Source organism: Podarcis pityusensis (genome assembly GCF_964106645.2).
Source record: "Podarcis pityusensis genome assembly, chromosome: 13".
NCBI classification, from domain to species: Eukaryota; Metazoa; Chordata; class Lepidosauria; order Squamata; family Lacertidae; genus Podarcis; species Podarcis pityusensis.
In genome coordinates, this window is record NC_138038.1 from 40,174,828 (window position 1) to 40,194,584 (window position 19,757).

The 19,757-nt window shown below is 46.2% G+C and overlaps 2 protein-coding genes across 2 annotated transcripts in view; both read right to left on the reverse strand.

Annotated features, from left to right (window-relative positions):
* The window catches only part of LOC308461753 (interferon-induced very large GTPase 1-like), a 52,918-nt gene extending 40,965 nt beyond the window's left edge, over positions 1-11,953 (reverse strand). Inside the window, 1 exon segment of the mRNA XM_080978886.1 lies at positions 11,765-11,953. The gene's annotated coding sequence lies outside the window, so the exon portion shown is untranslated.
* Positions 1-19,757, reverse strand: part of LOC308461750 (interferon-induced very large GTPase 1-like) — a 72,211-nt gene that overhangs the window by 9,822 nt on the left and 42,632 nt on the right. The window contains exons 7-14 of the mRNA XM_080978873.1: positions 6,511-6,582; positions 6,036-6,107; positions 4,860-4,931; positions 4,385-4,456; positions 3,209-3,280; positions 2,734-2,805; positions 1,556-1,627; positions 1,081-1,152 (exon numbers count right to left, since the gene is read on the reverse strand). Of these exons, the coding sequence (XP_080834999.1) occupies positions 1,081-1,152; positions 1,556-1,627; positions 2,734-2,805; positions 3,209-3,280; positions 4,385-4,456; positions 4,860-4,931; positions 6,036-6,107; positions 6,511-6,582 (576 nt within the window). The remainder of the gene's footprint in view (positions 1-1,080; positions 1,153-1,555; positions 1,628-2,733; positions 2,806-3,208; positions 3,281-4,384; positions 4,457-4,859; positions 4,932-6,035; positions 6,108-6,510; positions 6,583-19,757) is intronic.

The window sequence follows — 19,757 nt, forward strand, 5'->3', positions numbered from 1 at the left end:
AAATGGGGTAGACATTCTGAACATTTGCAGTTATACAGTATGCTAGATCAGGGGATGAGAAACCTGTGGACACACCCCAAAGCAGGCCTTTCTCTCTGAGGAGACTGTGGATTGTCCTGGACTGTTTCAGGATGATCCTACTCAGTGGTTTCATGTAGATGTTAAACAGCAGAGGGGATAAAATTGAACCCCAAGGAACTCCATACAAATGGTTCCATGGAGCTGATGAGCACTCCCTAAGGATGCAGCATTTACCGTATTTTTCACTCATTTCCCCAAAAATCTTTCGCTCATTTCCCCAAAAATGAAGGGGAAATGTGTGTGCGTCCTATGGAGTGAATGCAGGCTCATTGGCTTCAGCGATAGCAAAACGAAGCCTCCAAAGCCCAGAGGGAGCGCTCCCTCCGCGCTCCGGAGGCTTCGCGTTGCTTTCGCTGAAGCTTGGAGAGCGAGAGGGGTCGGTGCGCACCGACCCCTCTCCTTCTCCAGGCTTCAGGGGTAGCCGCCTGAAGCCTTTGGAGCACAGCGCAAGTTCCCGCTGCGCTCCAAAGGCTTCAGTGAGCTATCAGCGACGTGCCTGTCATGCGAAGCCCGAGGAGGAACAGGAGGGTCTCCTTCTGTTCCTTTTCCAGCTTCGCTGAAGGGCGCTGCGCCTTCTCCCTCTCTGCGCAGCGCCTTTCCTGTGAAGGAGAGGCACTGCGCAGAGAGAGAGAACTGTGCAGCGCCCCTTCAGCGATGCGCCTGTCCTGGCTTCTGCCTTAGCCCTGCGCGGCCTCTTCGGGCAGGGTGAGCCTTCATCCCGCTGCCCTGAAGAGGCTTGGCGCGGTTATCCCAGAAGCCAGAACAGCCACACGGTATCCCAGAAGCCAGTTCCCTCTTGCTGTTCTGGCTTATGGGATACAGAATAATTTTTTCTTGTTTTCCTCCTCCCAAAACTAGGTGTGCCCTATGGTCCGGTGCGCCCTATGGAGCAAAAAATACGGTACTCTGCTACGAGAGCGTAAGATCTCTCTTCCAAAACTCTCTCTCCAACACACCCGACATTCCCTTTCCACTGTGATGATGATTAGGAGGGATTACCTGTGGTGGGGTGTTTATTCTCTTCCTCCAATTCTTCCCGGACATCATCTTCTTTCTCTTGACTTGGACAAGCTAGAGACAGAAGCTCACATTAGCACAACCATCTAAAAAGGCCTTCTCCAAGGTGGCAACCTATTCACGTATATATTTCCCGTGAAACATCTCAAAGTGGTTTAGCAACAAAAGCTACATGCTGGGATAAGAATCACCACTCAAAAGCCATGTCCCCATTAAGGGACCAACAATGGGATAGACCTTTCTGCAGCCTTGGCCAATATTCATAACAGCACCTGAAACCACACAGCAGCAGCAATGAGGAACGAAAGTGTACTAGTAAATCCTTTAGTTCAGGAGATCCTCAACTACACATGTACGTCTCCAGCAGATCATGTCATTGCTCCTGCTCTGAAAAAGGAATCCCTGAGCTGCACCCCCACTTTCTACATTCATTACACCATTGGTTAGGTGAGATTACCTATTTCAAGATTCATCTTCTCTTCCTCTGGGTGTTTCTGAATTTCACCTTCCTCTTCACCGACTGAGCAACCTAGAAACAAGCAAGTTGGAATAGCAAAATGGGGTAGACATTCTGAACATTTGCAGTTATACAGTATGCTAGATCAGGGGATGAGAAACCTGTGGACACACCCCAAAGCAGGCCTTTCTCTCTGAGGAGACTGTGGATTGTCCTGGACTGTTTCAGGATGATCCTACTCAGTGGTTTCATGTAGATGTTAAACAGCAGAGGGGATAAAATTGAACCCCAAGGAACTCCATACAAATGGTTCCATGGAGCTGATGAGCACTCCCTAAGGATGCAGCATTTACCGTATTTTTCACTCATTTCCCCAAAAATCTTTCGCTCATTTCCCCAAAAATGAAGGGGAAATGTGTGTGCGTCCTATGGAGTGAATGCAGGCTCATTGGCTTCAGCGATAGCAAAACGAAGCCTCCAAAGCCCAGAGGGAGCGCTCCCTCCGCGCTCCGGAGGCTTCGCGTTGCTTTCGCTGAAGCTTGGAGAGCGAGAGGGGTCGGTGCGCACCGACCCCTCTCCTTCTCCAGGCTTCAGGGGTAGCCGCCTGAAGCCTTTGGAGCACAGCGCAAGTTCCCGCTGCGCTCCAAAGGCTTCAGTGAGCTATCAGCGACGTGCCTGTCATGCGAAGCCCGAGGAGGAACAGGAGGGTCTCCTTCTGTTCCTTTTCCAGCTTCGCTGAAGGGCGCTGCGCCTTCTCCCTCTCTGCGCAGCGCCTTTCCTGTGAAGGAGAGGCACTGCGCAGAGAGAGAGAACTGTGCAGCGCCCCTTCAGCGATGCGCCTGTCCTGGCTTCTGCCTTAGCCCTGTGCGGCCTCTTCGGGCAGGGTGAGCCTTCATCCCGCTGCCCTGAAGAGGCTTGGCGCGGTTATCCCAGAAGCCAGAACAGCCACACGGTATCCCAGAAGCCAGTTCCCTCTTGCTGTTCTGGCTTATGGGATACAGAATAATTTTTTCTTGTTTTCCTCCTCCCAAAACTAGGTGTGCCCTATGGTCCGGTGCACCCTATGGAGCAAAAAATACGGTACTCTGCTACGAGAGCGTAAGATCTCTCTTCCAAAACTCTCTCTCCAACACACCCGACATTCCCTTTCCACTGTGATGATGATTAGGAGGGATTACCTGTGGTGGGGTGTTTATTCTCTTCCTCCAATTCTTCCCGGACATCATCTTCTTTCTCTTGACTTGGACAAGCTAGAGACAGAAGCTCACATTAGCACAACCATCTAAAAAGGCCTTCTCCAAGGTGGCAACCTATTCACGTATATATTTCCCGTGAAACATCTCAAAGTGGTTTAGCAACAAAAGCTACATGCTGGGATAAGAATCACCACTCAAAAGCCATGTCCCCATTAAGGGACCAACAATGGGATAGACCTTTCTGCAGCCTTGGCCAATATTCATAACAGCACCTGAAACCACACAGCAGCAGCGATGAGGAACAAAAGTGTACTAGTAAATCCTTTAGTTCAGGAGATCCTCAACTACACATGTACGTCTCCAGCAGATCATGTCATTGCTCCTGCTCTGAAAAAGGAATCCCTGAGCTGCACCCCCACTTTCTACATTCATTACACCATTGGTTAGGTGAGATTACCTATTTCAAGATTCATCTTCTCTTCCTCTGGGTGTTTCTGAATTTCACCTTCCTCTTCACCGACTGAGCAACCTAGAAACAAGCAAGTTGGAATAGCAAAATGGGGTAGACATTCTGAACATTTGCAGTTATACAGTATGCTAGATCAGGGGATGAGAAACCTGTGGACACACCCCAAAGCAGGCCTTTCTCTCTGAGGAGACTGTGGGTTGTCCTGGACTGTTTCAGGATGATCCTACTCAGTGGTTTCATGTAGATGTTAAACAGCAGAGGGGATAAAATTGAACCCCAAGGAACTCCACACAAATGGTTCCATGGAGCTGATGAGCACTCCCTAAGGATGCAGCATTTACCGTATTTTTCACTCATTTCCCCAAAAATCTTTCGCTCATTTCCCCAAAAATGAAGGGGAAATGTGTGTGCGTCCTATGGAGTGAATGCAGGCTCATTGGCTTCAGCGATAGCAACACGAAGCCTCCAAAGCCCAGAGGGAGCGCTCCCTCCGCGCTCCGGAGGCTTCGCGTTGCTTTCGCTGAAGCCTGGAGAGCGAGAGGGGTCGGTGCGCACCGACCCCTCTCCTTCTCCAGGCTTCAGGGGTAGCCGCCTGAAGCCTTTGGAGCACAGCGCAAGTTCCCGCTGCGCTCCAAAGGCTTCAGTGGGCTATCAGCGACGTGCCTGTCATGCGAAGCCCGAGGAGGAACAGGAGGGTCTCCTTCTGTTCTTTTTCCAGCTTCGCTGAAGGGCGCTGCGCCTTCTCCCTCTCTGCGCAGCGCCTTTCCTGTAAAGGAGAGGCACTGCGCAGAGAGAGAGAACTGTGCAGCGCCCCTTCAGCGATGCGCCTGTCCTGGCTTCTGCCTTAGCCCTGCGCGGCCTCTTCGGGCAGGGGGAGCCTTCATCCCGCTGCCCTGAAGAGGCTTGGCGCGGTTATCCCAGAAGCCAGAACAGCCACACGGTATCCCAGAAGCCAGATCCCTCTTGCTGTTCTGGCTTCTGGGATTCAGAATAATTTTTTCTTGTTTTCCTCCTCCCAAAACTAGGTGTGCCCTATGGTCCGGTGCGCCCTATGGAGCAAAAAATACGGCACTCTGCTACGAGAGCGTAAGATCTCTCTTCCAAAACTCTCTCCAACACACCCGACATTCCCTTTCCACTGTGATGATGATTAGGAGGGATTACCTGTGGTGGGGTGTTTATTCTCTTCCTCCAATTCTTCCCGGACATCATCTTCTTTCTCTTGACTTGGACAAGCTAGAGACAGAAGCTCACATTAGCACAACCATCTAAAAAGGCCTTCTCCAAGGTGGCAACCTATTCACGTATATATTTCCCGTGAAACATCTCAAAGTGGTTTAGCAACAAAAGCTACATGCTGGGATAAGAATCACCACTCAAAAGCCATGTCCCCATTAAGGGACCAACAATGGGATAGACCTTTCTGCAGCCTTGGCCAATATTCATAACAGCACCTGAAACCACACAGCAGCAGCGATGAGGAACAAAAGTGTACTAGTAAATTCTTTAGTTCAGGAGATCCTCAACTACACATGTACGTCTCCAGCAGATCATGTCATTGCTCCTGCTCTGAAAAAGGAATCCCTGAGCTGCACCCCCACTTTCTACATTCATTACACCATTGGTTAGGTGAGATTACCTATTTCAAAATTCATCTTCTCTTCCTCTGGGTGTTTCTGAATTTCACCTTCCTCTTCACCGACTGAGCAACCTAGAAACAAGCAAGTTGGAATAGCAAAATGGGGTAGACATTCTGAACATTTGCAGTTATACAGTATGCTAGATCAGGGGATGAGAAACCTGTGGACACACCCCAAAGCAGGCCTTTCTCTCTGAGGAGACTGTGGATTGTCCTGGACTGTTTCAGGATGATCCTACTCAGTGGTTTCATGTAGATGTTAAACAGCAGAGGAGATAAAATTGAACCCCAAGGAACTCCACACAAATGGTTCCATGGAGCTGATGAGCACTCCCTAAGGATGCAGCATTTACCGTATTTTTCACTCATTTCCCCAAAAATCTTTCGCTCATTTCCCCAAAAATGAAGGGGAAATGTGTGTGCGTCCTATGGAGTGAATGCAGGCTCATTGGCTTCAGCGATAGCAACACGAAGCCTCCAAAGCCCAGAGGGAGCGCTCCCTCCGCGCTCCGGAGGCTTCGCGTTGCTTTCGCTGAAGCCTGGAGAGCGAGAGGGGTCGGTGCGCACCGACCCCTCTCCTTCTCCAGGCTTCAGGGGTAGCCGCCTGAAGCCTTTGGAGCACAGCGCAAGTTCCCGCTGCGCTCCAAAGGCTTCAGTGGGCTATCAGCGACGTGCCTGTCATGCGAAGCCCGAGGAGGAACAGGAGGGTCTCCTTCTGTTCTTTTTCCAGCTTCGCTGAAGGGCGCTGCGCCTTCTCCCTCTCTGCGCAGCGCCTTTCCTGTAAAGGAGAGGCACTGCGCAGAGAGAGAGAACTGTGCAGCGCCCCTTCAGCGATGCGCCTGTCCTGGCTTCTGCCTTAGCCCTGCGCGGCCTCTTCGGGCAGGGGGAGCCTTCATCCCGCTGCCCTGAAGAGGCTTGGCGCGGTTATCCCAGAAGCCAGAACAGCCACACGGTATCCCAGAAGCCAGATCCCTCTTGCTGTTCTGGCTTCTGGGATTCAGAATAATTTTTTCTTGTTTTCCTCCTCCCAAAACTAGGTGTGCCCTATGGTCCGGTGCGCCCTATGGAGCAAAAAATACGGCACTCTGCTACGAGAGCGTAAGATCTCTCTTCCAAAACTCTCTCCAACACACCCGACATTCCCTTTCCACTGTGATGATGATTAGGAGGGATTACCTGTGGTGGGGTGTTTATTCTCTTCCTCCAATTCTTCCCGGACATCATCTTCTTTCTCTTGACTTGGACAAGCTAGAGACAGAAGCTCACATTAGCACAACCATCTAAAAAGGCCTTCTCCAAGGTGGCAACCTATTCACGTATATATTTCCCGTGAAACATCTCAAAGTGGTTTAGCAACAAAAGCTACATGCTGGGATAAGAATCACCACTCAAAAGCCATGTCCCCATTAAGGGACCAACAATGGGATAGACCTTTCTGCAGCCTTGGCCAATATTCATAACAGCACCTGAAACCACACAGCAGCAGCGATGAGGAACAAAAGTGTACTAGTAAATTCTTTAGTTCAGGAGATCCTCAACTACACATGTACGTCTCCAGCAGATCATGTCATTGCTCCTGCTCTGAAAAAGGAATCCCTGAGCTGCACCCCCACTTTCTACATTCATTACACCATTGGTTAGGTGAGATTACCTATTTCAAAATTCATCTTCTCTTCCTCTGGGTGTTTCTGAATTTCACCTTCCTCTTCACCGACTGAGCAACCTAGAAACAAGCAAGTTGGAATAGCAAAATGGGGTAGACATTCTGAACATTTGCAGTTATACAGTATGCTAGATCAGGGGATGAGAAACCTGTGGACACACCCCAAAGCAGGCCTTTCTCTCTGAGGAGACTGTGGATTGTCCTGGACTGTTTCAGGATGATCCTACTCAGTGGTTTCATGTAGATGTTAAACAGCAGAGGAGATAAAATTGAACCCCAAGGAACTCCACACAAATGGTTCCATGGAGCTGATGAGCACTCCCTAAGGATGCAGCATTTACCGTATTTTTCACTCATTTCCCCAAAAATCTTTCGCTCATTTCCCCAAAAATGAAGGGGAAATGTGTGTGCGTCCTATGGAGTGAATGCAGGCTCATTGGCTTCAGCGATAGCAACACGAAGCCTCCAAAGCCCAGAGGGAGCGCTCCCTCCGCGCTCCGGAGGCTTCGCGTTGCTTTCGCTGAAGCCTGGAGAGCGAGAGGGGTCGGTGCGCACCGACCCCTCTCCTTCTCCAGGCTTCAGGGGTAGCCGCCTGAAGCCTTTGGAGCACAGCGCAAGTTCCCGCTGCGCTCCAAAGGCTTCAGTGGGCTATCAGCGACGTGCCTGTCATGCGAAGCCCGAGGAGGAACAGGAGGGTCTCCTTCTGTTCTTTTTCCAGCTTCGCTGAAGAGCGCTGCGCCTTCTCCCTCTCTGCGCAGCGCCTTTCCTGTAAAGGAGAGGCACTGCGCAGAGAGAGAGAACTGTGCAGCGCCCCTTCAGCGATGCGCCTGTCCTGGCTTCTGCCTTAGCCCTGCGCGGCCTCTTCGGGCAGGGTGAGCCTTCATCCCGCTGCCCTGAAGAGGCTTGGCGCGGTTATCCCAGAAGCCAGAACAGCCACACGGTATCCCAGAAGCCAGATCCCTCTTGCTGTTCTGGCTTCTGGGATTCAGAATAATTTTTTCTTGTTTTCCTCCTCCCAAAACTAGGTGTGCCCTATGGTTCGGTGCGCCCTATGGAGCGAAAAATACGGCACTCTGCTACGAGAGCGTAAGATCTCTCTTCCAAAACTCTCTCTCCAACACACCCGACATTCCCTTTCCACTGTGATGATGATTAGGAGGGATTACCTGTGGTGGGGTGTTTATTCTCTTCCTCCAATTCTTCCCGGACATCATCTTCTTTGTCTTGACTTGGATAACCTAGAGACGGGGTGAGCTCCCGTTGCTCAGTCTCTGCTCCTGCCAACCTAGCAGTTCGAAAGCTCGTCAAAGTGCAAGTAGATAAATAGGTACCGCTCCGGCGGAAAGGGAAACGGCGTTTTCGAGCGCTGCTGTGGTTCGCCAGAAGCGGCTTAGTCATGCTGGCCACATGACCCGGAGGCTGTACGCTGGCTCCCTCGGCCAATAAATCAAGATGAGTGCCGTGACCCCAGAGTCGGCCACGACTGGACCTAATTGTCAGGGTACCCTTTACCTTACTGATTTCAAAATCTATCTTCTCTTCCTCTGGGTGTTTCTGAATTTCACCTTCCTCTTCACTGACTGAGCAACCTAGAAACAAACAAGTTTCTAGCAAAATGGGGTATACATTCTGAACATTTGCGATTATACAGTATGCTAGATCGGGGTGAGAAACCTGCGGACACACCCTCCCAAGGTTCAACAACTTCCTTCATTCTTGACGTCTAGCCATGCTGGCTGGGGGATGATGGGAGATGGAGGACCACAGGTTCCCCACTCCTGGAAAGAGATGCCAAGGCCTGGTTTCCAGTCACACCCACAAATATTGTGCCTGCTCTCCTCTGCTCTCTGGTGCAGTGGTGGAGATTCCAGCAGGGGTTAACTAGATTTTTAAGAGGTGAAATTCCTGGCAATGCTCCTCATGTGATACTGGGGAGTTCACTGTATCTCGTGGTGTTGCTTAAGTCCAAGGCTGCCTAAAGCAGGCACAGGCAAACTCCGGCTCTCCAGATGTTTGGGACTACAATTCCCATCATCTGTGACCACCGGTCCTGTTATTTAGGGATGATGGGAATTGTAGTCCCAAACATCTGGAGGGCTGGAGTTTGCCTATGCCTGGCCTAAACTGATAGGCAGTATGGATGCAACCTGGGAGCGTGTCCCTGCCATGGATGCTCCTCCATCGGCGGCTTGATTTCTGAAGGGTTTCTTAACAGTTTGAAACACTGAGGGCAATCAATGTCCTGAAGCGACATAAGATAATGGGCCACAACAATCGGCTGCGAAAAGGACCGTAATTAGCTCTCTGGAGGTATTGGATGAACTTTCTCTTTGAAGCGTGACAAACTTTACTACAGCAATTGATGGAAGGGGAGGACAGGGGATTTTGTGCTCTCTCTATATGGACGCCAAATGCTTTCTTTTGCCTGTCCTCTCCTGCGAAAATAAAAGAACCGTGTGTATGTCTTGTTGATGTTATTGTGTTTGTACTACAGTAGTACCTCTGGGTTATGGATGGGATCCATTCCGGAGCCCCAGCCATATCCCAAAAAGTCCATAACCGGAGGCGCCCTTCTGCATATCCCACATTCACAACCTGAAGTTTACGTATCCAGAGGGATACGTAAGCAGAGGTACGACTGTACTGTGATACTAAGGGAAGGGGGGGCAAATCATGTTTAACAAGCATTTAAAATGATTTTACTATGTCCTACCCCCCCCCCCGACCAAGGTTGAATGGACGGCAATTAAAATGATTTATAGATCAGACCTGTAGGGAGGGAGAAAAGGCCCAAAGTGGATCATCTGGGGAAGGTTTGTGTTAAGGGAAAACACCAGAGTAGAACTACAATGGCACAGTACGAATATGTTATCTGGGAGCTATTTTTAGCCTGCAAACAAGATGGCTTGGAATGTGACTTTGTAAAAGTTGCAGGGAATGAAACAAAGAGGACAAACCAATATTGCTCTACAACACGTCTGAGAACAGCAATTTGAATTTGACAACAACAGCAATTGATGAAATTTGCACAACAGGATTACCAAGAAAATGAGGGGGGAGAGCAAATATGCTTAATAAGGAATTTAAAATGATTTTACTACAACCTACACTCCTGCCCAAGGTTGAATGGACTGCAATTTAAATGATTTATGGACCAGATCTGTAGAGAGGGAGAAAGGTGCCGAAATGGATTATCTGGGAAAAGACTTTGTGTCAAGGAAAAGCAAGCTATTTTTATCCTGCAAGTAAGATGGTTTGGAATGCGACTTTGCAAAAGCTGCAGGGATGAAAACAAGAAGGGAGACCGAATATCCCTCCACAACAGGTGTGAGAATATTGATTTGAATGACTACACATGTGAAAAGGAATCTGTACTTATGGAAAATAAGAAGACTACTGTTTCTAAAGATGATATATTGGCAGCAATGAAAATGGTTTACATTTAGTGAAGATTTTAAGTGGATTTTAAGAAAAAATGAAATGGCAACAGAAGAGATGGACATATGCTGGCAACAGGAGCGGGAAACCTGATTTTATAAAACTGTATTAAATTAAATTCATGAGGTCTGATTTGTAATAATTTGGAAAACCAATAATAAAAAAGAGAAGTGCCAAGGCCTTGCTGTGGGGTTTAGACAGACTCTTCTTTAATGTGATACAGCTCAGTAATTTCCTTCCTTCCCAGATATTTGCGCTTTTTGGTCCTTTCGGTATTGACTTTGAGGTGCGCTCTTGCTTTACAAAATTAAGTACCTCTGAAAACGTCCAGCAGTGTCCTCGGGGAATGAATGCTCTAGGCAGGAACACAGAAATATGCTCCTGATGAAGGTGTAACTCATGGAATTCTACTCAATATTGATCCAGAGCAGAACTCTGACATAAGTTAGCAGAGTAAAAACTTAAACATGTTGCAGGATTCCCCCCCAAAAATAGACCAGAGGCAATTATATTTCATCCAGCAGAGCTTTACTGCTACTGAAGGCAAATGTGCATAATCGTCACAAATCCCATATATTCAGGATTGACACTGTCCATAAGAAATCCAGTTGCAGCAGACTTAACTTAAACTTACAGTAATTTTTAATAAGACTAAACCTGAACACCATCTATTTGTCAATAGCAAGTGGGAGATCATGTGCAGCACACTCTGCAAGCTCCTTCCCTTCCGCAGTCTATGAAGAACTTTCCTTTTCAGTTCTCTAATGCCAAATCTCCCAGAGGTCCTGCATAACATGAAGGTATATGTAGAAACTAGTCTTTTTACAAAAAAATGCATTTGTTGCTCCACCCACTTTTGCCTTTGGCCCCACCCACCACCAGCAGGGAAGGTTGGCCAGAAAGGAATGCAGCCCTCGGGCAGAAAAATATTTTCCTGGACCTGCCTCAAAGAAATAGGTTTAAAAAAGGCAAAAACAAGCCAATAGCTCCTGCCTCTGCTGCTAAACTGCAAACTCACCTGGATGGGATTCCGACATCAGCACTGAGTGGCCAGAACTCTGGAGCAGATTTTGAGTCTCATCTGTAAAGCGATAAGTGGTTTCTTAACTCATATGGCTGTTGTGATAACAAGGAAGAATGAAGAGATATCTAAACGTTTTTAAGATTTGGGAAGAATAGTGGGACTCACCGTGTTTTTGAACTTGCAGGGCATGATTTGAACCAGGACATGCGACTTCTAAGCATTCCAGGAACTGGCTACAGGCAGCTTGCCCTTTTTCTTGTATCAGAATAAGCAATTCTCTACTTTTTTTCTTTGAGTCTTTGATTTTCTCCAGGACCTCATATTCTTCTTTTGTGATGACAATCTCTGAGCGCAAGTCGTCTAAAACACAGTCTATTTCCTTCTGAAGTATATCAATTAATTGCTTTCTCCCTTTGCGTATAATTTCACAGCTGGACATAATCCCTCAAAGCAGCAGTCTGTGAAAGAAACATTTTATTTAAAGAGCAAGAGGAGGGGGGAAAGAATTAGAACCTGTTCAGCTTTCAAAAGTTGTCTTATACCAAATCAGAATTTTTGTTTTTCTACTTCAGCTGCAAACTGTGGGTGGTTCCAGACTTGCTATTTTAGGGTGGGATTCAGTCGCTTACCAGCAAATTTAATTTGCGCAATTTAATTTGACTTTTAGCACATGCTATAAGCACATTTAATAAGGAAGAGTTCATGAAATGTACACAAACTCTAAGCATTCACATAAAATCTGTATGCTTTGCATCTCAGGTAGAAAGGAATAGAACCTACCTTCTTCTCTCTGTAGGAGCAGCGGAAAGACTTCTCAGCTCCAGCTAGCAAACACTTGGGCCTCTCCTATATTTAAAGGCAAAGAGCAGAAACTGAAACGGAAAGTCTCACTCTGAATTAGGTTCTGAGATAACACATGATTTCTAGTAAACGGTTTCTTCCACCCCTCCCCTTGAAAGAGTGCAATCCAAAGTCCTCAGAGCCCTTCTACAAGTTCCTAGATGAGTTTCAAATGCATGGGTCAGACTAGCAACAGGCATGATGAAAGTCGAAGCTCATATTGGTCTAACATCAATATATGTGGCTAACTTTGAAACTGCTTCCCCAAGGAATAGCCCCATTGATTCTGAGCGACCAGTTTCAGTCTGGCTAGCAGACAGCAGTCTTAAACCCTCTTCAGAAATTGGGCCTTGCTCCCCAAACCCTCATAAGTACGGACCTGGGCCAAGCTAGATCTGTGGTTAGGCAAAGAATCATGGACATAGAGAGACAACAGGACTGTACAAGGGTCCCTGATTATAAAATCATAGAAAACGGGAGATACGTTGCCGCTCCAGCAACATGCCTCTATTTCCTCACATCCAGAAATGAAAGAAGGGCTTTTACTCTTGCTAGAAGCTCGGCCCTGCCCTCACCGGTTCTGGAAGGCTCCTATAGAAGAGTCCCATATGCACCTACACTTTGCGCCTGCCCATTAGGGGAAATAGGAAGCCCCAAACATATATTTTTTAGATGTCCTTTTTATGTTGAGATCCGTAGAGACACTATTGATCCTTTGCTGAAGAAGCTCGCTGATCTTTCAGACAAGTCTAAACTTAATTCTCTCCTCTTAGGCAAAGATCACAAGATGACCTGGCTGGTAGCCAGATTCTGCGCCCAGATCATCCTCTAGAATAAAATAGCTTTCTAGGGAAATGCTGAAGTTGCCCTTTGGGGCGCCTCAGGGTCAATTTTTTATGGTAGCCCAAATCTCCGTTGTACGGGTGTATGTATATATCTCATGAGCTACTGCTGCAATTTGCTCCGATTGTATATTTTAATTTTATGAACGCTGTTTTTATTGTGTTATGTTATGTGAGCTGGTCTTTGACCGTAATAAATTATCTATCTACCTCCCTTCCTCCAAAAAGAATGTAGCGTTTGTCTGCCTGTTTCCTTTTAAAAAGGCTGATTAAGAGAGGGAACTTGAGTACAGCGTTTGGGCTGGGTGGGTTAAGTTGCTCTCTCCTCCATTACAAATACCAGCAGCAAAGAAACGGTGGAAAGGAATTGGCTCACAGCCCTTTGGAGTTTTTGAACTTGCAGGGCATGATTTGAACCAGGACATGCGACTTCTAAGCATTCCAGGAACTGGCTACAGGCAGCTTCCCCTTTTTCTTGTATCAGAATAAGCAACTCTCTACTTTTTTTCTTTGAGTCTTTGATTTTCTCCAGGCCCTCATATTCTTCTTTTGTGATGACAGTTTCTATGCGTAACTCATCTAAAACACAGTCTATGTCCTTCTGAAGTATATCAATTAATTGCTTTCTCCCTTTGCGTATAATTTCATAGCTGGACATAATCTCTGAAAGCAGCAGTCTGTGGAAGAAACACTTTATTTAAAGAATAAGAGGAGGGGGGAAAGAATTAGAACCTGTTCAGCTTTCAGAAAAACAGACAGGACCAAAAAAAATGGATTTGGCAATGAGCCCTCTAAATTTGAAATAGTGCTGTTAAATAATTACACCAAGATTATCACAAGGATGTACCGACTCCTCCTTGACTGGGAAGTCAAGGAGGAGGAGGTGAAGGTGGTTATGATTAGATGGGTGCAGAATATCGGACGTCCCATTATGATAAGAGAATGGGAATCACTCTGGAAAATTACAGTAACATGAACTTTACTGCATGTTACACCATCAAAGAAAATATGATGAAAATGCAGTTTCGGTGGTACCTTACACCATCAAAAATCTCCAAAATGTATAAAAATAGTTCGAATAAGTGTTGGAAGTGTGGAGAAAAAATAGGAGATTTTTATCATATGTGGTGGACATGCAGAAAAGTCCAAGACTTTTGGAATATTGTTTATGATGAGATGAATGTCAATAAATGCTTTTCAATAATTTCTGTGGATCTGCCGCTAACAGGAAGTGGTGATTCACTCTGTGCTGTGAAATGCTTCTCTGCCTCTTCCTGTGCAGCAAAAACTTCAGTAAAAGATGCAGAACACAGCATTTTTTAATGATCAGTTGGCAACCATACTGATTATGCCTACCAGTTTTTCATTGCCCTGTATAGGTTTTCAGATAGGAAGAACACAATGCAAGCAGTTTCCAAAAATATATATAAAATCTCTTTTGTGTTGTTCCCCACAAGATAGAAAGATAGAAACAGGGGTTCGGCGAGTGGACTGATAATGAAATCAAAGGCATTAAAGTAGAGGTTAGGAGAATCTACAGAGAGTCTATAGAGGCAGGCAACTCCTGATTGCCTGATACACATTTCATTAGAACCAGGCAACTTAGGGAGTCTATCCAGCTTGGCCAGATAAGACACAACCAGGCTTGCTGGGACTCGCTGCTTTCAGCCATCCTTACCAATGATCATAAGAAATTTTGGAAGGCTATTGCAGACCCCCCACAGACTCAAGAGCACCGACTGACATTGATTCCATCTATGCTTTGGGTAGAGCTTTTTAAGGCGATCTTTTATGACGACTGCATTCCATCAGACAGCCAAGATCTTGCCCCTTCCTCAACCCTGGTCAAGTGGCCCCCTGTCTCCATTACTGAAGTCAAAAATTTAATTTCTCAATGAAACTAGGCAAAGCCGCAGGCCCTGATGCCATCCCGTCTGAACTAACTAAATCCAAGCCAGACTGGTGGGCTCCGATTCTAGCAGAACTATTCACTGTGGTGGACAGAACTGGAATTATGCCTAATTCATGGCAGAAATCCATAATTATCCCAATCTTTAAAAAAGGGGACAAAAAGTTACCTTCCAACTATCGACCAATAGGCCTATTGTCAAATATTGGGAAATTGTATACAAAACATCTATTATCCAAATTAACTATGTGGTTTGACGTGAACAACATCATAGGCCCAGAGCAGGCAGGGTTTAGACCAGGGAAATCCACTTTACGTAACTGTATAGTGCTATCCCATTTAGCCGCCAAGTACACACGGCACCATAAAGAAGGCCTATTTGTGGCCTTTTTAGATCTTAAGGCTGCTTTTGACTCAGTCGAAGGGGGCTGTTATGGTCCAAACTGGAGTCACTGGGCTTAGACCCCAGGTTACTTGACCTGATTAAAAAGCTTTACTCAAATAATACCTGTCGTATAAGAATAACTCCAGGGAACGAGGTGTCAGACCCTGTTGCTTTAAACTGAGGTGTTGTAGCACCCTGCTTGTGGTTAACGCTTAGCTGGAATGAAATATTCAACGCAGCAATAGAGAAATTAAAATAATAATTTATTTGTCAGACAAATAAATGAGAGGCACAGTGGTATATGGTTACCAAGCTCTGGCCTTCCAGCCCTCATGGCCAGCACTTATATTCCCTCAGCCCAGTCCCCTTGCTCCTCCTTTGGCTGCCTCTGTCCAATCAGTCTGGTTGAATTTCCTATTGGCTGATTGCTAGGACCAATCATAAAAGATACACCCATTTCCTATTACCTTTTATGGGAGACAGAGAGCTATATTTTCTTCTATTTATAAATGGCAAACAAGTAGCCATTAACCTCTACAAGGCACCTTAATTACCAGATAACCTTTGGCCCCTCTTTCCCTATTCCCTATAAACCAGATGGTTTTTAATTTCATTTTAAACAGAGGCCCGGCAACCATATGTCAGGAGGGCAACCATATGTCAGGAGTGCTCCGATAGTGCTTCCCGAAGTTTGGCATGGGTCTGTGGTCTCTTCCAACTCTAGGACTCTATGTCTCTATGAAATAAGAATCTAACATCTAAATTTCTTGCTTTCTAAATCCTTTGCATAATTACATTTAAGCCAATATATTTAATACATTAATATATATATTTTTAGAAGAAAGGGAACTTAGTAAAAAAACAGTTTCCAAAAGCAACTTCCGAGAGAAGCCTCTTAGTTTACAGCCCCCCTTTTGCTGCTAAAACAGCTGCTGTTCTAAAAGCAACTTCTTCAATTCACCATTTGGCTTAAGTCTCAAATGGGAGGCATAATAATTGTGTTTTTGCAACTTGATTATTCTGTAATTTGTAAGGTCAGTGACCTCGCTTCTCAGCCTTTTTATGACCGCAATAAACCAGGGGCCCTCTTTAAGATGAGCACATCTGCCGATGCACTCACTGCCTGGCATGAGAGATGCTGCCTGGCATGAGAGATACAGATATTTTAAAATATATTTTAAGCTCATTTTAAGAATACAGGTATCTGATCAAAATATAAGCCTTGATTAAAATGCAGACTATGAACAGATGCCTCAGTGTCAAGCAGGGCTGTGTTCTTGCTCTCTCTCTCTTTAATCTCTTCTTAAATGACCTTGCCCCTTTACTAAAACTGGTGGATGCTCACAGCCCAAAACTCAATGCATCAAAAATTCCCATTCTCCTATATGCAGATGATATGATTCTGCTCTCACGGACTAGAATCGGCTTAAAGCGTTTGTTAAATGCCTGTATCGACTATCTGTCTAGAATGAAAAGGAGTATGAACTTCGATAAAAGCAAAATAATGGTCTTGGGGAATTCTCGTAAGAGATATAGTTGGGTTTTTGCTGGGAAACACATCCAGCAGGTATTTGAATTCAACTATTTGGGGATCACTTTCCATCACAGGCTCCGGTGGTCTTCACACTGCGCAGGGGCGGTAAATGCCAGCAAGCTGTCTATGCAGGCCATATTGCGCCTCTTTGCAACAAGAGGTAACCAACACATCCCTTCTGCCCTCAAGGTTTTTAATGCTAAAGTTAGAGCTCAACTGCTCTAAGGAATTTCAACCTGGATGTCAGGGTTTACCCAGTCAGTGGAACGAGTCCAGGCAGCCTTTCTATTTAAGATTTTCGCTGTCCCACGCTGCGTACCTTATGCAGCCCTGTGTTTAGAGGGAGGCCAACATAAGCTAGAGACAGTTGCCTGGACGAGTTTTCTTTTATGCTGGCTAAGCATTTGTTTTTCAGCAGACAAAGATACTTTACTTAGCAAAGTTCTGTCAGACTCCTTCCCTTCCCCAGGGCTACAACTGTTTTGCACAAATACACGGCAACTCGGGCTTTCAGAGGATCTCCTGGGTGCTGTGGCTTTCCCAATTGCCAAGGCCATGTTAAAAACTAGGCTGTGGGACATAGATCACCAGGAACTAATCTCAGCTGCAGAAAAAACATGTTCCCCTCTTTATTTTCGACTCTTTTAGGAGCAGGAATTATTTACAATTTTTGTTTAACCCGCAAGAAAGAAGGGCTTTTTCGCTGGCTAGGTTCAATTCTAACCCTTCTAACATCCTTTGGGGTAGGTTTGTGGGTATGGCAGAAGGAGACAGCATCTGCCCATGCGATGCCCAGCCTGTGGAAACTCTAGCTCACATGGCCCTTAAATGTAAAATGTATGATGATCTCTGCCAACAATTTCTAGACCATCTATGTATTCCAACATGGAAACCAGAGACAGAGGTTATACGCTTCTTATTACGGGGAGAGACCAGGAGCTCACCAAGACAGTAGCTAAGTTCCTCTATTTGATTTTTTGTCGTCGCAGTACGCTACAGGATCCTGCCCTTGATGGAGACTGTCGCCGGAACCCCCCCCCCCCACTCATTGACACGTGTATTGCACAAGCACCACACTCACACATACACGCATCTCCCCTTCCTGACCCTGGAGATGTCCCTTTAGAGGGCCATCCCTTAAAAGCCTTCCGTAAATAAGGAAGCGCTAGCCTGACAGCTTCCCGCTATAGCTCCCCGCACAGCCCTATCTTTATTGAGAGTAGACCGGCCGACCGAACTCTGGGTCAATCAGCGGCCGCCTCAGCCAATCAGCGTTAACGAACAGCGCCCCTTGCGGCGGCCACGCAGGTACTGCAGGCTACAGGCGCTCTTTTCCCTTGCCTTTGACAGCTCTCAATACAAAGTTTCCGAGTTCAATTGACCGTGACTGATCTAATCAAAATGTAGCAAGCTGCTTCCTGAAGGCGAAAGTGCTTTGAACTTCAAGGACAATATTCTTTATAAATTCACTAAAAATCAGCCGTACTTCGGATTTTCACCGGACCACTTTTATTCTGCTGGATATTACAAAGACTATCAAAGGGGGGTGGCCTGATATCAAGCGGCCATAATCCTTTGACCGAGCAGTCACGTACCCTGCGCTCCCTCCAGGTAGACGTGACAACCTTGATAGCCATCGTGATGGGTTCAGACAGAAGGCTATCAAGGATACAATGGACTGCCTGCTCTAGTGTATTCCGCACGGACTTTCACAAAGGAACTGTGACCGGATTCCCCTCAGGGGGCAGGAAAACTTCGCCTTTCTCCTTTGTTTTAACATGACTCATGCGGGGAGGGGGAAGGAGGCTCCGGCCAGGTGTCAGGACACTCGGATTACCTGTGTAACCCCTCCCCGACTCCTCCTATTTTTAATACAATCATGATGTAAATATGATGTAATTCTGAGGGTGTAGCTTAGGGGATTAGCAACTAATAAAAGTTAGGGTCTCCCTTTGTTCGGGGCTTCCATCTTGCTTCACCTCGTGGACGGTGGGAGCCCTGTCGCGACAGTCTTCTTCAAAATAAAGACCAAGCCTACTGGCTGCTGTTTTGCTCTGAATTGCTCTGGTCGGTGTCTTCATTTGTCCAAGGGAGCCCTCGGATTTTCCGGTAACAAGACCCATAGAGATGAAATAGATTGCTCGCCTCTTCTTCCCTTTGGCAAATGACTGTATTGTTGAAATGGCGATGAAATCGCACTGGCCTTTTTATTCTGAATGTTTGTATGTGATGCCAATAAAGGTTTGATGATGATGATGATGATGGATAGAGATATTTGCTACAGAAAGGACCACTGATTTGGACACACAGTGGATACTAATATCACCCCAAATGTAGGGCTGGATCTATCACAATTGGAAATTCCATTTAAGAAGGAAGAGTTTGTGAAATGTACAAAAACTCTAAGCATTCACATAAGATCTGTATGCTTTGCATCTCTGGTAGAAAGGAATAGAACCGACCTTCTTTTCTCTGTAGGAGCAGCAAAAAGACTTCTCAGCTCCAGCTAGCAAACATTTGTGCCTCCCCTATATTTAAAGGCAGAGAGCAGAAACTGAAAGTCTCCATGTGACATGGGTTCCAAGATAACACATGATTTCTGGTAAACTGTTTCTGTTGCACTTCCTCCCCACCCCAAAAAACAATGGAGCGCCTGCCTGTCTGTTTCCTTTAAGGATCGATTAAGAGAGGAAACTTGAGTACTGTACAGCGTTTGGGCTGGGTGGGTTAAGTTGCTGTTTCCTCCATTACAAAATGGTGGAAAGGAATTGGCTCACAGCCCTTTGGAGTTGGGGGTTCAGTTTGTCTTTTCAGAAGAAGGCAGGGTCTTTTTTTTCTTTCATGCAGATATTTTAAAACGGACCTGAAAGGTCAGAAAACTTGCTGATCTTTTAAACTACACAGATATGCAGGAAGCTCCTTACTACCAAGCTACACTCTAGCTCCATGTTGCTGTCACTGAGTGACAGAGACGCCAGGATTTCAAGAAAGGCTGTCCCATCCCTAGCTGGAGACCCCAAGGATTGAACCTGGGACCTTCTGCATACAAAGCAAATGTCCCAACCACTGAATCAGAGTCTTCCAATGGCTTGCAATCATATGCTGTGCTGCGTGTCATCAAGGGAGCAATGAGACTCTTGTGGGAAAGTTGTTGAGCAGCTTTTGAATAGTATGATAAGAGTGCTATTTTAATTAATCAAAATGACCACATGTGAAAATTATCTGACGTATCAAACAGGTGTATTGATGTGGGTGTAGGTCCC